This window comes from Colletotrichum navitas, assembly GCF_030913465.1.
Source record: "Colletotrichum navitas strain CBS 125086 chromosome Unknown LY79scaffold_106, whole genome shotgun sequence".
NCBI classification, from domain to species: Eukaryota; Fungi; Ascomycota; class Sordariomycetes; order Glomerellales; family Glomerellaceae; genus Colletotrichum; species Colletotrichum navitas.
This window is the reverse complement of record NW_026850652.1, coordinates 83,793-100,040: the sequence shown is the minus strand read 5'-3', so window position 1 is coordinate 100,040 and position 16,248 is coordinate 83,793. Positions and strand designations below refer to the sequence as shown.

The window sequence follows — 16,248 nt, the reverse complement described above, 5'->3', positions numbered from 1 at the left end:
GCGGTATGCCCCCGTTTTGTGCACAGAGGCAATTGAGAATGAGATGTATGGAGCTATCCGGCCAGCAGCTTGGGTGTTGGAAAAGGGACTGAGAATGTTTCTGGACGAGTTTCGCTCCAGAATGGCACCAGAGCCGATGATGACGACCGTTTCCTTGCTGGCTACTGCAAAGGCTACAAATGCGGCTGCGTGGTCGGTATCATGCTGGCTAATAGTGTAGAGCGATGGGGTTTAGACTAGAAAGCTTCTTGAACATGGGTCCATTTGTCGTCTTACGAGCCATCGTCAACGGCAACGATATGCATCCTGTCACTCGGGCAACTTGGGAACGGCACAGGGCATACCGCGTTTCTAGCAAATGCTGACTTGCTGTCCATTAGGATCATGAAGTCGATCGTAGGAAATATGTTATTATCTTCGACTCCCTGCATTGGCTCGTGGTCTGGCCCCAACCCCTGTTTTCATCGACAAAAACCAAAACACTAAACTAGTAAACCGTGTATCCTGGCGCCCATCCCAAGGTTAGCCGTTCTTAGCTTCAATTGAGGTCATCTCAACTACTCGGCCGGAAAGTCCGCCATCTTACCAAGTGACGAGGAAGTATCATGGTCCCTTGCTGCCTTCACTTCTTAAATCCGTAGCGGGCTTTAGGATCTGTGTGAGACTAGCTGACCATGGACGCTATTGAAACCTTTGTCGAAGATGAAAGTCATGTATATCATGATTTGATATTGCGGCATTCGACAATGCTCACTACATAAAAATAGCTGATGTCGAGGAGCAACCTAACAAGGATTTCATAAGCGATGGGCCATTCGGGTTGAATTTGTCCATAATAAGAAATCACGACATACTGGGGTCTATGCATTACAGCATGTTCTGATGTTCTTCATTCCGAGGCTCCGGTGGACGATGAGGCAAATACCAACATACGCCTGACCTGCTTTGAATATCTGGGAGAGGAGAGAGAGGCAACTCACAGCAATCTCGATAGACCAATGTATCTTTTTCTGCTCCGCCCTTTTCTGTTCAGTCAAATCCCATATGCAAGACCTGCTACGGCCTAAACCCGAGACCGCCTTGGGTCATCTCACCGTCATCGCTCACATCTAAACCATGTAAGTAGCGGTTTCAATGACCTTCGTTTGCACATCGAGCTCGCTCTTTTACTCAAAATGGAGCGGACAAGACCAGAGTCGTTGCCACCGTTCGTTCCCCCGCTCTGCCAGTGAACCAGAGAATTCCGAATCAGCCAAGGAAACGCTGCATGCAGGTCGCTTCTAGTGGCGGTTGATTGACGGACGATCTGTGTGGGGTGGTCTTCATAATCCTTGCTGCAGGATTGAGCCCAGCAAAGTTTCCGACATCTCCGTCTAAAGTCGTCCGAATTCGTCCGAATTCATGCTAAGCAATAAGAGGCCCCAGAGTTGCAAGATAGTTTCGGAGCATATTACGAACCAGTTCATCCTCCCTAATCAAACTACCGCATTCCTACCCCGTCGACATCCAGCCATGGCTTCCCTTACCAATCCCGCCATCCCTAGAGGGTCACTCGTCCTAGTCACAGGCGTCAATGGTTACCTCGGTTCGCATGTTGCAGACCAGTTTCTTCACTATGGCTACAATGTTCGCGGTACCGTTCGTGACGTTGTCAGCAGTGGCTGGCTCTGCGACCTGTTTGAGGGCAAGTACGGCAAGGGAAGATTCGAGCTCGTCTCAGTTCCGGACATGACTACCGAAGGAGCATACAATGAGGTGGTGAAAGGTGCATTCTCGTTCAACACGTCCCTCTACAGGTGACAACCCATCGCTGACCATGTTGTGAATACAGGAACGTCGGCCTTCATCCACGTTGCTGCTGTTGTCAGGGTCACACCTAATCCGCATGAGGTTATCCCAATTACCGTTGAAGGCTCCCTCAATGCATTGAAGGCAGCCTACGCCGAGCCCGGCGTCAGACGCTTTGTCTTGACCTCGTCCTCGGTAGCGGTCGTCCCCGCAGATCCCGTGACCTACAAACAACAACCCCATGTCATCACGCACGATACTTGGAGCGCGGATGCCGTCGAGCTAGCGTATGCCCCTCCGCCGTACACACCGGACCGCAGCATAATCGTCTACAGTGCCAGCAAAGTCGAATCTGAGAAGGCGGTGTGGGATTATCACAAAGAACACCGACACGCACGCCCGGACCTAGTTGTCAATACGGGTACCTACTTGTCCCCAATCTCCATTTGTTGAATGGGTAAAACTGACTCTTGCAGTCCTTCCGAACGTAAACTTTGGCAAGTGCCTCGATGTGGCAAACCAGGGCTATCGCACGAGTGCAGGACTCATAGCTTGCCTCTGGAAAGGTGTTGAGATCCCAGAAGGCGTCAAAGTACCTTGTAAGACCCCACCCGGGAACCCTCGTCTCGGTACTGACTTTTAGCTAGATTACTTTGTAGACGTACAGGATACCGGCGTACTTCACGTTGCGGCGGCTGTCCTACCAGAGGTCCAAGACGAGCGCATCTTTGCGTTTGCAGAGCCGTTCAACTGGAATAGAGTGCTGGCTATCCTGCGTCAGCAGAACCCCGATCGTTCATTCGGTGATGATTTTGAGGGCACTGAGTATTTGCACACCATCGAGCCCAGGGGCAGAGCAGAGAATTTGTTGAAGAAGATGGGTCGTCCGGGATGGATTTCCTTGGAAGACAGCGTCCTGAATAACACGGAGAGCCTTCGCAAAGTCGAAACCTCACCGGTATTGTGAGATGTAGGAGGACATCCTCTTTTTTCGGGTATCAAATCACTCGGGCACACTGAAACACTACAGAAAGTCAGCTACATACATATTTTGTGCTTTCACCGTATCATGGCGAGAGCGACTTGTCAAGAAACACCGACACTGTGTCATAGCAAGACTTCAAGTCCCAGGATGCCGCCTTTCGTCGTAGGACCAGAAGCCCCTCGATGCACCGATGGACCCAGATTCTAGGTATATCTGATATACGAGTGGGGAACGGGAAGGTGGTTGATGAAGAAATCTAACGTTCAACCTTATCAAAAGCCCGCTTCACCCAAAGGGAGCTTGCCGGTACCGGAGCGAGACTAGCTGCTGGAAAGGCAGATGCAACCTCGCGCGCAAAAGCAAACTTAAGCCTTGGGCTGCAGGGATGCGCAACATCTGCAGCGAGTTAAAAAGGTGCAGATCCCAAAGCACGGATGCCGGGCAACGACCGAAACATTTCCGGAGTGATGAACCAGCCTCATTGAGGCCGTCTTCCAAGCAAACAGCACATGGCAGCTGCCGCATTCATTCCGAAGCTGATCGGTTCCTCCGACCACCGGAATCATTTTATACCAACCAGCCAGCCAACCCCACGTTCCCGGGCTGAAAAGGATGAAAGAGGAGGAAGGGGGGGGAAAAAAAGAAGAAGAAAAGTGGAAGAAAAGTGGAAGTGAAAAAGGCACAAAAATAACACTGACAAGCCCCTCCCTTAGCCCAACAAAGCCTATAATCAACGACATGTGATTTCTAATCAACCCCTCCATCTTACCCCTCTATCGTCGGCTCTCCCGCGAACCCGCCCAGCGTCGGACGCAGAGTACAGGCAAAACCCGCGCAAAAAAATACGGGAAAAAATTCCAGTAAAAGAGAATAGGCCGAGAAAATCTCTAACTAAGCCTCTCACCCCCACCTGGACCGCAGATACCGAGCTTTCGACATCCCCCGCGCCCTTCGCAACTGTGCAATCACTATATCCTATTCCCAACCTCCATCTCTCTTTCTCTCCTCCCATTCTCTCTCCTGTCGCATTCTAGAACACTTCGCTCGGAAACGTCCGATCCCCATCCGATTCCCCCCCCTTCTCCAATATCGACGTGATCAAAACTTCATCATCGGAGCCCCTCCATTGGATAGAACCCGTAACCCCCACCACCGCCGCCGTAGTCGACGCCGGGCTGAGCCGCACGCTGCCTTTTTCCACCTTAACCATTTTAACTACACCACGAGGGCTTCTCATTCGACCGCCCAGCTGTTGCGCCATCGCAAGACGTTGAAGAGTCCCATGCGGTAGCGAAGCCCGCAACCGCACCGTCCCACCTGTTCGCCTTGTTTTCAATCGCCCCCCACCCACGGTCTAACGTCTTGTCACGTTCCTACCTTTGCCCCCGCTTGCAAAAGGCACACCCCTCACGAACCATAGAGGCCGTCACCGTCGTCGTCGTGATCTAGTTGCCAGATGTGCTGAGGACATTGTCGACCGTCGACTCACACTCTGCGCCGACGAATCTATTGGACCACAGCCCTTCGCCACCATTGCGTCGTCGTTGCTTCAGGGAATCTTCTGAGAGCTTTCTTCCTGCGTTTCACTTCATAGCTCCGTCATCGTTCAAAACGCCGATCGCCGGCAGAACCCGGCCGTAGCCGTAGCCGCAGCCCTCCAGCCCTCCAGCCTAGAGCACCAGAGCAACTGCGTCGCCAACCATGGGTCTCCTGCAAGTCGCCGCGCGCACCGTCTTTTTGCCATTGTGTACTCTGAGAAGCGTCCTAACAACTATCATAGAGCCCTGGGAACCGCCCTAGACTGGCCCGATGCCAAGCAGCGCGCCGGACAGGTTCGGGAATGGGGCATCAAGGTTTGAGGCCCTTTTCTCCTGGCCACGCCCCAGGCGAGACCCGGCCGGCGTAGTGAGAGGCCCCGTGTGCTAATGCTGCCTCTTGTAGCAACTCCTAGAGATATGGAACAAGGCCAAGAGCAAGGAGCGCGACGCCATGCTCTGGGGAGACGAGGTACGTACGGTGTGCTTGCTACGGCTCACGAGGCGAAGCATCTCATGACCCACGGCACCTGACGCTTCTCATTCTCATGAGTTGCATCCTCCACCGGCTCCTGTGCTGAACAGTCTCACATAGGTCGAATACCTGGTGGTGACCTACTCAAAGGAGGAACCCAAGGTCCGCCTCTCACTCAGACAGGCAGAGATTCTCACAGCACTCGCCGAGAGCCCCGACCTCGCAAAGGAAGGGGGCTGCGTACCAGACCTGCAAGATGTTGCCAGGGATAATTCGTGCGTTCCTCTCTCATGTTGACTTCTCATTCGCTCACCCTGCACACACTTGCATGTCGTGCTTCACGAGGCAGGAGCGTTGAAGGACCACTCGACTGACCAGGCCAGAGCCGTGACCCTCCCCGTCTTTCACCCGGAGTTCGGCCGCTTCATGCTCGAGGCGACCCCCGGCAAGCCCTGGGGCATCGGCTTCAAGGAACTCCTCGACGTCGAGCCCGACATGAAGCTCCGCCGCAAGATCGCAAAGGACCATATGCACCCCAACGAGTATCCCATCACCCTCACCACCTTTCCGCGCCTCGGCTGCCCCGGTGACTTCACGGAGCCCTTCTACCCGCCCTCCGGGCCCAAGCTCCGCTCCCAGTTCGTCCCGGACGAGATCGCCAACCCGCACATCCGCTTCCCGACCCTCGCCGCCAACATCCGCTGGCGCCGCGGCCGCAAGGTCCAGGTCAACGTCCCTATCTTCCACGACCGCAACACCCCCAACCCCTGGCGGGACCCGACGGTCGACTACGACCTGCACAACTGGCCCGAGGACGACGACGTCCGCACGGGCGGCGCCGCCCCCGACAACTTCATTCACATGGACGCCATGGCCTTCGGCATGGGCAGCTGCTGCCTCCAGATCACTTTCCAGGCCAAGAACATCACCGAGGGCCGCAAGATGTACGACCAGCTCAGCCCGCTCGGCCCCATCATGCTCGCCCTGACGGCCGCCACGCCCGTGTACAAGGGCTTCCTCGCCAACACCGACGTGCGGTGGAACCAGATCAGCCGCGCCGTGGACTGCAGGACGCCCGAGGAGCTCGGCGAGAAGGTGAGAAACAGCGCAGCCAACAGGAGAGAAACTGGTTTCTCTCCCCATGATCTTACTCCTGCCCCGTGAGAGCACAAGGCTGACAAACTCCAGCCCCTGAAGAACGACCGCTGGCGGATACCAAAGTCCCGCTACGCCTCCAACTCGACCTACATCTCCACCGACCCGCGCCTGCGGGCCGAGTACCTGTACCCGGACCTCGTCATCGACGAGGACATCAAGGCCAAGCTCATGGAGGGCGGCATGGACGATCGCCTCGCCACCCACTTCGCCCACCTCTTCATCCGTGACCCCATCGTCGTCTTCGAGGAGGACCTCCGCGAGCTCGACCTCTCCAAGACGGACCACTTTGAGAACCTCCAGTCGACCAACTGGCAGCACATGCGTTTCAAGCCCCCGCCCGCCGACAACAGCATCGGCTGGCGGGTCGAGTTCCGCCCCATGGAGATCCAGCTGACCGACTTCGAGAACGCCGCCTTCTCCGTCTTCATGGTCCTCGTCACCCGCGCCATCCTCTCCTTCGACCTCAACTTCTACATCCCCATCACAAAGGTCGACGAGAACATGGAGCGCGCGCACGCCGTCGACGCCGTCCTCAAGGAGCGCTTCTTCTTCCGCCGTAACCCCTTCTCCAGCCGCCACCGCAACCCCGGCGGCGGCGTCGGCGTCGGCGACGAGTCGAGGCCCGGCTCCCGACCCGGGTCCGCCGTTCCGAGCCGGCCGCCGACGCCGGTCCTCCCCGTCGAGGACGAGTACGCCGAGATGACGGTCGACGACATCATCAACGGCAGCCCCGACGGCGAGTTCCCCGGCCTCATCCCCCTCGTCGAGAGCTACCTCGACGGCGTCAACGTCGACGTCCAGACCCGCTGCGAGCTCGACACGTACCTGCGCCTCATCAGCCAGCGCGCGAGCGGCAAGCTCGACACCGCGGCCCGCTGGCTGCGCAACCTCATTGACGCCCACCCGGCCTATCAGCACGACAGCGTCGTGGGCGAGGACGTCCAGAAGGACATCATCGCAGCCGTCATCGCCATCGGGGAGCGGGAGACGGCGGGCCAGGGCTTCGCCGGGCTCGACGTCCACGGCCTCCCGAAGCTGCTCGGGAACTTCCGACGTGGCTGCGGAGGCTCGGCGTAAGGGAGGCGGGAGGCGAGGGCTTCGCGGAATGAGACCCGCACACGGAACGGGAAAATCGAGGGGGGGTTCTCGTTCCCTTGACCGAGGGAAGGGAAAGGGGGAAAGCTGAAGGGGGAGGTCGTGCAGGCGCAGGTCGAATGCTCCGCCCAAGAACGGGCTTTTCTCTATAGGGAATCATCACATAGACTCAAATGCATATCTCGCGAGCTAGCGTTGCGAATTCCGCGATGGACCGTCTCCCATGATGCGCGAGGGACATGGCGAGAACCAGCCGCACACACGCACACACACACACACACACGAGTATTATTGTTATCACCATTATTATTATTGCAGTAGGGAGGTAGTATGGACATCACGACAAGACCCAAGCCATAGCTGGACCCAGCTATAGCTCAATAAGACGCGGGACACCGACCTGACGCAAAGAAATGAGTCGCCCCTATGAGCATCCACGGTCTTAGTTCCCAAGGAACCCCCATTTAAGCCGCTAGGCTTGTCGGTGTCTAGAAGATGGCTTCCCGTGACAGACCAGATTCACCCCCCTCCCCTCCTCAATGACTCCGACGTGGGGCTAGAGCGTTCGTCGGCCAGCCCCCGCTAGCTACGGCAATTAGCATATCTGTAGTAGTCAAAAAGTTTGTGCTTGGTATTTATTTCTTCCGGGTCTTCGGAGGCTTTCCGAGGCCGATTCAGCTCGTCAGATCGCAAGCCACGACGGTTTCGTTTTCTTCTGCGATGCTATATCGTCGTTGGGGGCTGGCTAGCTGGCTGGCTGGCTGGAGTGGACCCTTGAACACACAGGGGCGCGCGCGCGGCAAATCCGGCCAGCTGGGCGTCAGCTGGAGGTTCAACATGAACAATATGGAATGGCGCATAACGAAAGGGGTATCACGTTCCTAGTGTCCAAGGACGAAGAAACAAAGAAATAATAATACATGTATATATGTAAAAAAAAGAAAATAAAAAAGGACGAAGAGAGGGGTCTGGCCCGGAAAGCTGGTACTGAGAAGCCAAGGGGGTGTGTTCTGGCTCCCAGCCCTGTTAATAACTGGACGTCAGAGCCGCAAGAGAAATCGGCACGGGGTTCGAGTGATGGCTTCTTACATAGGCAAAGCACACTCACTCACTTTGGCTAGATTCAAATGCTGCTGCTGAACCGCCCCAGCCGTGTCTTGGATCTCGACCGACGCACACCCCTAAAGCTATCTCGATCCTGTGGTGGGGATAGCTGCGCCAAGGATTGGTCAAGCCTCACGGAGCTTGGTTCCGACAGGCCCTGGGTATGTGTGTTTCTATGGCAGAAGAACGCCTAGAAGTTGGCAGTCTCACGCTGGTGCGCTACGAATGTGGGTGGCTTTTTAGATCGCGCGCCACTCATACTGGCAGGTTAGGGTGATTCCGTGCTCACATTCCTTTGCCGGAAAAGAGCCACGTTGCCGGCAGCGTCAGGCGGCTGTCTTGTGGCTGTATTGATGCACTCTCGGTCGTCATTTTGGGGAAAATCGTACCACGTCCGAGAGCCTACGTTGCAGGACACCATGCGATACCCTGGCGAAAACGTCCGCCTTGCACGGTGCATCCACTCCTCCCACGGCATATAGGAAGCTGAGCATTTCCAAACTCAAGCCGAGCCATCGGCTGTCACCGGAAACCCTTACGACGTGGTCGCATGCAACTTCTCATCTCGGCTTGGCGGTTTGAGCGTGGCCGAGTGAGGTGGCAGGACTAACGGGCCGCGTCGTCAGGCACTAGGGCCCAAGGTCAGACCCAGGGCTGCAGATAATCTAAGCGAATTCCGCTGTTGACTTCAGCCCCCTTTCTAGATCCAAGGATCCTCTAGTTGATTGAGACGGTAGCCGAACGGTGATGCATGGAAGTCCGGTCCAGAACTTGGAAGCCCGCACTCCCGCCGTCTCCCTGCGTTATCGTGTCGATAGCGTTGTCTCCACGCGACAAGGTGAGGCAACAAGGAAACAGGGCTGTCTGTCGGGTTTCACGCGTTCTTTGCTCTTGCAATGGGCATTCCAGCTGCGTCCGGAATCGATACAATCTTCTGGCATGTCGCGTGGAAGTCGTGTGGGGCAGGCGAGATAGACTTGAAGATGGCAACCAGAAACGGATCAGATCGCCACGAGGTGCCATGATCTGATTTCTGGAACCATCATGACGTAGCTGGCTGGGCCGGATGTGGAATGGGAGCCCTTACAAAAGACACTATTGATGAGGCGGAGGCTAGTCTCCCGTGAGCGGGACAGTGAGCAAGATTGGGGGCTGGTTCAGCAAGGTGGGGCGGCGTTGCGGCTGTGAGCCAACTCATGGCTGTTGGATCAACGCGTGCGCGTGTTTGACAGCCGGTGGGCGTGGTCAAACGGCCGTAGGGTGGGAAATGGAGTGTGAGCTTTATGACGAGTCACTCAAGGTCGGATGCGAACATGTCCATCGCGGCGATTGGCGGCCGGTACGAGCTCGAAGATGACACCAGCTGTTGGATGCGACAAGTTTGCTGCTTAGAGATTGGCGAGCCAGCTGGGTGGTAGCGCGGTCGAAGAAGAACGAAGCGTACCCTTGCGCAGACACACGGGTGTCAGATCGTTTGATGAGATCCAACCAGATCTAGGCCCGGTGACTTGGTGGAATGCAACAATGAGAAACCGGAGCGTATTTGGGGGGAAAGCCAGTTGAGAGATCTTGGCGGCAAAGCAGGGCGAAACCAAGGGTGAATCTAAACCGCATCGTACGATGTCGTCTATGGGGGAAAGCGTGAGAGCTTGTGCGCCAAGGCCGAATATGGACAAATGGCAATGCTAGTTACCACACTATTCAAAGGTCGGAGTACCTAGGTGGCAGCCCACCTACACCGTCAACTAATTAAACGTGCCCCTCACCGTTACCTCCTTACCTGTTCCCTGTGGTCCGAGTCAGCGTGTTCGGATTGGGAGCGGCAGAGAGGAACACTACACGGCCCGGTCAGAAGCAGGGAGTCCGTGGCCACATGGTCGTGGCAGCGGGAGGTAAGGATAAGATGGCAACGGGGACGGGAACAAGGGCAGATTCGTACAGTGTATTGTGTGTGCTGGACTCTCTCATACAGTGTTGATGTGCCGCACATGGGACGGGCCAAGGAGAGGAATGGACCAGGCCCAGACCCAGGCAATCGGAGCAGCATAGGTAGCCTATCTGCTTTCGGGGAGCTTAGGGAACCCACGTGGCTGGTCGAGGCACAGAGCTTTATGACCGTGACGGAGCAGAGATCAACAACGGGCAGTGGACGGTGGTGGCTTACGGTAGTCTAGACCAGGCTGGGGGGCGGTGTCATTTCCTCAATCGTCGTGGCTGCCTTCCTGCAGAGAGGAAAGCGAAGTGGGTGCGGTTCGGTCATGAATAGATGGTGTGTGGCTACGTGCCTTCTCTTCTGCTCGTCTGGTTCCCGTACGCCCTATAGTTGACATTGGCCTCATTTAGTCGCCCGGGACAGCTCGTGATCCTTGGGATGAATAATCGGCAGACAAGAGCCAATTGAAGTGGAGGAGCCCAAAGCGAACGGGGACGGGAGCAATGTTGACTGCGCAGTTGGTCAGCCAGCCGGTAGGTCGGTCGGTCGGTCGGTCGGGTTGAATCTCGTAGATAGCTACCTACCTACCTAGGTATGTGTAGTGTACCTAAGGTAGTACACGGTACGAATGTAAACCCAAAGGTAGGTTCCATGATCCCTGTGGGCGGAATGGGCTCCACCAGGGTCGGACCTTCGGAGCTGAGGCCGATTTCTGCAGGCGCTTGTCGAGATGGAAGGTACGGACATGCCGTCGCCGTTGGCAGGGAAAGAGAAGGAGCGGATAAGCTGGCATCGGGAAGTTATGAGGTATGGCCGAGGTACCTCAATCTTGGGGCAGGGTCAGGACTTGCTTCCTCCTCGTGGTCATGGGCTGAGAAAGTGCAACGCAAGCAGTGGTGATTGGCCGTAAGCGTCTTCACCGAGGTGGAGAAATGTGCCTGATCTTGCATTTGGAACGGATACTAGTAGATCAATACCTGTCTGACACATGACACGATTCCCACGATTAAGCGACGTCTTTCTGAACTACATACCCAGCTTTGTTGGTCCTGGGTCCGCTGACGCTGTGTGGAATGAATGGACAAAACCAAGAGATGGCGATGGGGCCGGCGATCCGCGGAAGGCCGTTTGTTCGTGAGGCTTCCGTCCACAACCTAGTCGGTTTCAGACCCTGCGATAGTGCCAATCGCCGTGACGTTGCCGCCGACTCCTTGGATGGCCGCAGTGGCCATGACATCCGAGTCATGCGGTTGGACGGCACCGAGCGAGCCCCTCAGCTTTACGCTTAAGTAGACGCAACGGGCAAGGTCGGACCCTCGAGCGACAGGCGATGCGAAAGTCTAAAGGGTAAGGCATATAGATGATGAACCTACTAGGTAAGCCATTGGCGATGACGGCACTTGAGAAAATCACGCCATCCACGAGTCGCCGTGTTTTGGAGAATGGGACGAACATACATTTTCCAGGTGTGCATGATCTGGCTTCGGAGGCGGGGAAGGGAAGGGAAGGGAAGGGAAGGGCTGGTTGGCCTTGTGCTGGGTTGCATTTCTCGTCATTGCGGCGTGTCAAGGGGGTGTGTGAGCTGTAGTACCAATCCAAGCAATCTACATATTACTTTTGTCGGTGAGCTGAGGCGCGTCTGCCTGCCTAGGTAGGTAGTCAGGCAGTAGGTAGGTAAGCGACCTGTTTAGATACCTACAGAGAGCGAATGTACATTGTATGAACGAGCTCCGAGCGGAGGGAAGGTTGTCTCAATTTGGGAGGATCCACCCTCGTTTTTCTTCCCGCCCAAAGTGAATCGTAATCAAATCGACGCAAATCTGCGATCGCATCCGGGGGAGGCTCCGGGGTCTGATATAAGCCCGCCGAAGTCCGATTTGGGCAGTAACCTCCAGGGAGGGCCCCAGCGCGACTTCCCGCCCTCTTCCCATCCACACACCAAAACGTCCGGCCGTCTTTGGCAAGGAGTACCGTACGCCGGGCGTGCATGTGTGGCTTCCCACGCTCACCCGCACACATACACACCATGCCACATCACACCCCCCCGGGTCCGAGGTCACATTCATGGATGGCGCATCACGCTCGACTACTTCCCAGGCCAGCCCTCCCAAAATAAATAGCGCCGGGAATACGGAGTATTCAGAGCGCTTCCGCGATGCGATCGAGCTGCCCACCCTGTAGATCTGATTTCAGGGAGTCCTTGTTACCCTGTGTCTGCCTACTTGAAGCTGTTCAGCAAAGCCATTTGTTCGTTCATCTTTCCAAGCATACATTTGATACAGGATAACGAAGTACCAGACTAAACGCTAACTGAGCTTCCACAGCAGCGTACGATACTGCTTCAGAGAAGAATGAGGAGGAGGAGGAGGAGGAGGAGGAGGAGAAGATGAAGAAGAAGAAGAAGAAGAAAAAAAGGAAATAGAAAAAAAGAAAAGCCCGTCAATCTACATCGATCGGACCCGTTGAATCGCCCGTTTGCTTGGACTCCCCACGTCGGTAGGCACACCCAAAGTTTTGGGTCGGCAATGGCGACCTTTCACAAGGTTTCCACCCAGGGATGTCACGATACCACTTCGGGGTTTCGCCGGATGCAACTTCGGCACTGAAGGTTAACTACAAAACCATACCGGTAGTCGCTCTTTGCATTGAGTAGAGCCACTCGATCTTCCAAATCTTTTCGAAAGACGTCCAACTATATCGCCCATATGGTGAACGGACAGCCATAGTGTACAAAGGCCCTGGCTTGGCTAGCTGGCGATGGAAATAGAATCCGCTCGTCACAAGAGACGAGGCTGGGGGAGATAGGGCGAGGAGGGCATAACTGAACCACGACGACAATGCCGGCCATGGTCCGATTTGCCCGCCTCCGCTTGCTTGCCTCTTGCGAAACCCGGCTTCCATCAATGAAGGTTCGGCCCAAGTCGCCAAGTCGCCAAGTTGCCCCTGGCTCCCCGAGAGTCATGAAGCCTAGTTTCGTCTTATGCAATCTCATGGTTTGGCGCGGAACGGAGCCAATACTGCCATCCAAACGACGGACGCCTCGTGTATCTCTTGACTTTGTTTTCGTCACCACCACCGCTCGCGAGCGACCCCCGAGGACCTGTCGAGGTATGTTCGGGCCTCACCAAAAGCCTAAAGGAGACATGATCCGTCTGGTCTGGTCTCGTCAGCCCCGCCCGTACGCCCTGGTGCCATGCTCAACGAAACCTCCACTGACGAATCGAACCGAACAACGACCCCCCCCCAACTTCCATGCTGACCTGACCGCCTCCATTCCAGCTCCTTCACCGCGTCCGAAAGCGTTACGTTTCCTCGTCACCTTGCTCCGCCTGTCTGCGCATTGCCCTCCTAGCGCCCGTTCGTACCCACTCCGCAAGCGAGATTGGCCCAAGCCCGAGTCTTTGAGACTTTTTTCCTTCCCCGAACGCTAGAAACCTTCAGCAGGGACGCACTCTTCCTTTCTCGTGCTGACACGGGCAGATACGAATGCCGGGCGCCGTCTTACCTTTTTCTCGAACCCCCTCCCCCCCTTTCCACAGGAGGATCTTCTCCCACTAGCACCGACTTCGAGTCGAAGTGGTTGTCAAGAGGGTTCCAACGGTGAAGTTGGACCCTGATTAAAGCTCACTTCTACCATGGACATGAGTCCTTGGCAACATTATGCCCACCCCTTCCCAGACTGACATACTACTCACGATCCTCGTCTTTCATTCTGCATACAAGTCCCCCCTCTCCTACCGGTCAGGACTTTGAGCCCCTACTGGCTCACATTCTTCCGGACGGGCGCTGCGGTTTGGAACAGATCCAGGCGGCCATGACGAGATGCCATGCAACACCATACCCATTGCTTGTCTTCTCTCAGCTTCCGCGACATAAAGTTTGTGGGGTGCTCTATTCGTACAAAGATGTCGAATAGATACGCACGCCCTTCCCCTGCTTGTAACCTTTCTCTCATAGCTCTCATACAGCGGCTGTATAGCCCTCCACTCTGTCAAACAATGCAGTGACAACAGCCATGTGCGCAATTAGTGTCACCCCGTAGCTTGGTCTAGCTCCCAAATCTGCCCTCCTTTTTTATTTTATTTTAATCTTTCAAGGGGTGCAAGAGGAGCCGGTGACGCCTGGCACAGACGGGCTGACTGTCTTGGTCGCCCACATGGACGAGTGTGGCGGACGCGAGACTATTGAAAGGGCGACGAAACAGCCTCCAATTCCACCCCGTGCGCCATCTATCAAAAGCTAGGATTTCGGGGTCTCCTCCTGCGGCGGAAGGGTTCGTCCTAACGCCGCGGTGGCGCCTGGGCGAGACGCATCAACGAGACGCCACATGTTTTTGACTTATTTCGTTTGCTACGCCGCCCATTCCTCCTTTTTCATCACCCCTCCCCCTTCCCCCCCAGACCTGGCCGGCCCGGGGGCCGGCGTGCAGCCCAAGTCTGTGCATGCCGTGCACACCGAGACCTTCGTATGCCATGCGGCTGTCCACTCACCTCTAGCCGGGACAGGCGACGAATTCCGCGAGCGGAACGTGTAGCATGCTCGCGAAGATGGGCGCCATGGTTGCATGCTGGCTGTTTCGAGGCGTCTCACACCTCTCCATGGTTACCAAAGGTTCCAACTGCGCACGCACACCAGAGTATTCGTACGGCATTGCCAGATTCCCCTCCTAGTGTTCCAAATATCCAGATACCGCCAAGTCCCTAGCATGTATAGGTCTCCCTATCGGAGGGGAAGGGGGAAAGTTGGAACTACTCCATCCATGACCGGGAATGTGACTCGCATGCACGCCTTGTGGAAAACATAGCTGGAGCCCAGGTTTGCGATACGGATAATAAGTGAATGAAATAAGACTACTCGAAACATCAGAGTGCCCACATTTCGGACCATGGAACATTCCACCCCGCCGACGAGCAAACACAGGAACGCAGTCCCTCGAAACGAGGAAGACCCAGCACGCCATTGCCTATTCCAGCATGTCTGACCGCGAGGGGAGATTCAACCGTAGGTACTCCGTATACCACACAGAGTTGAGACCCTCTTACCCTCCCTACAAATCTACAAACTTGCACGGACGTGGGTCCTGCATGACGACGGTGCGGAACGGGAAAGCAAACCCCACAAGATGCTCCCCGCGCCTATCGAACTTTCCTTGTCCGTACCTTCTCTCTCACTCTCTCTGTCTCTGTCTCTATCTCTGTCCCCCCCCCCCCCCCCCCGCTCCCTTCCATGTGCTTTCGTTTCACTCTAGCATGATCGCAGTTGAGTCGCGGGACAGGGAGCCTCGACGAACATGGCTGACGAATCCCGTCGTCCTGAGGAGAATGATTTCCCCTGGTACCGGTGCGTCCCCCACCCCCCCCCCCCCCCCCCACCAAAAAAAAAAAACACATGCGCCCGGAGGCTTGAGGCTCGTCCTCCACTTGAAGAAGAGACCAAAAGGAACCTACTCGTACATGCCTCCCCTGCCCCTTCCCGTGATAAATCTCGGACAAGTCGGTGGCTGTCAGTCCGAGACCAGACCCGCCACAGCCACAGCCATAGCCACAGAGACCAGCTGGGGAGGGGTCACCTCACGTCCTTCAGAAGCAAGGACGGGAGCGCAGGGAGTGGGAAGGGATAGAACAGAACGAATAAGGGAGGGGGGCGCGCTAGAAGCCGTAGAGAAGGAAAGGAAGGACGCTATCCCCTTCAGAGTTGATACGAAGGAAAGAGCGGGGCCAAACTAGATAGCTTCTGGTAAAAGGGTAGGGGAGGATGGAGGGATCGAACGATCAACAGGCACCTGAGGATACGACAAGGACAATGTTTCTTGCTAAGGATCAGGAACAAATCAACGGATGCGACGGCTCACATGTGGCGGAACTCGGAAAATGAATGAATGTTGCATCGTCGTGGTTGATGGGAAAGTAGGGGAACGGAAAGAGAAAGAAAGAAAAAAAGCCCCTAAGACGAACTAACCAACCAGCTAACCCGCAATCCAGATGGTATCGTAAACCGTCCATTCGATTGAGACTTATTCCTCCCATCATCGATAGCTTTCTCTGCCCACCAGTACTTTTATTCTCTGTCTTTCCAGCCACCGCACACTCTCTTGCTGCGGGCGAGTTGAATGAGAATAACCCGTTGGCGGATATGCGCGCACCCCCCCCCCCCCCCCCCCCCCCTCTCATCCTTT

General features: G+C 55.8%; 2 protein-coding genes across 2 annotated transcripts; both read left to right on the top strand.

Moving 5' to 3' along the window:
• Positions 1-1,512: 1,512 nt before the first annotated feature.
• LY79DRAFT_527043 (NAD dependent epimerase/dehydratase) lies at positions 1,513-2,755 on the top strand (the record flags this gene model as incomplete). The annotated part of the gene is made up of 4 exons (XM_060555892.1): positions 1,513-1,765; positions 1,832-2,209; positions 2,265-2,387; positions 2,436-2,755. The coding sequence occupies 4 exons, from the start codon at positions 1,513-1,515 to the stop codon at positions 2,753-2,755; spliced, it is 1,074 nt and encodes a 357-aa protein (XP_060408474.1).
• A 1,876-nt stretch (positions 2,756-4,631) lies between these two features.
• Positions 4,632-7,100, top strand: LY79DRAFT_44948 (glutamate-cysteine ligase). Its single transcript, XM_060553184.1, has 4 exons — positions 4,632-4,780; positions 4,904-5,058; positions 5,167-5,878; positions 5,972-7,100. The coding sequence occupies exons 1-4, from the start codon at positions 4,763-4,765 to the stop codon at positions 7,016-7,018; spliced, it is 1,932 nt and encodes a 643-aa protein (XP_060408473.1). The 5' UTR covers positions 4,632-4,762; the 3' UTR covers positions 7,019-7,100.
• Positions 7,101-16,248: the final 9,148 nt, after the last annotated feature.

What these genes read in the sequence shown, in the direction of transcription:
- LY79DRAFT_44948 (XM_060553184.1), top strand. An exon ending in GATGTTGCCAGGGATAATTC is followed by an intron (nt 5,059 to 5,166) that starts GTGCGTTCCTCT and finishes TGACCAGGCCAG; the next exon opens with AGCCGTGACCCTCCCCGTCT. An exon ending in CCGAGGAGCTCGGCGAGAAG is followed by an intron (nt 5,879 to 5,971) that starts GTGAGAAACAGC and finishes GACAAACTCCAG; the next exon opens with CCCCTGAAGAACGACCGCTG.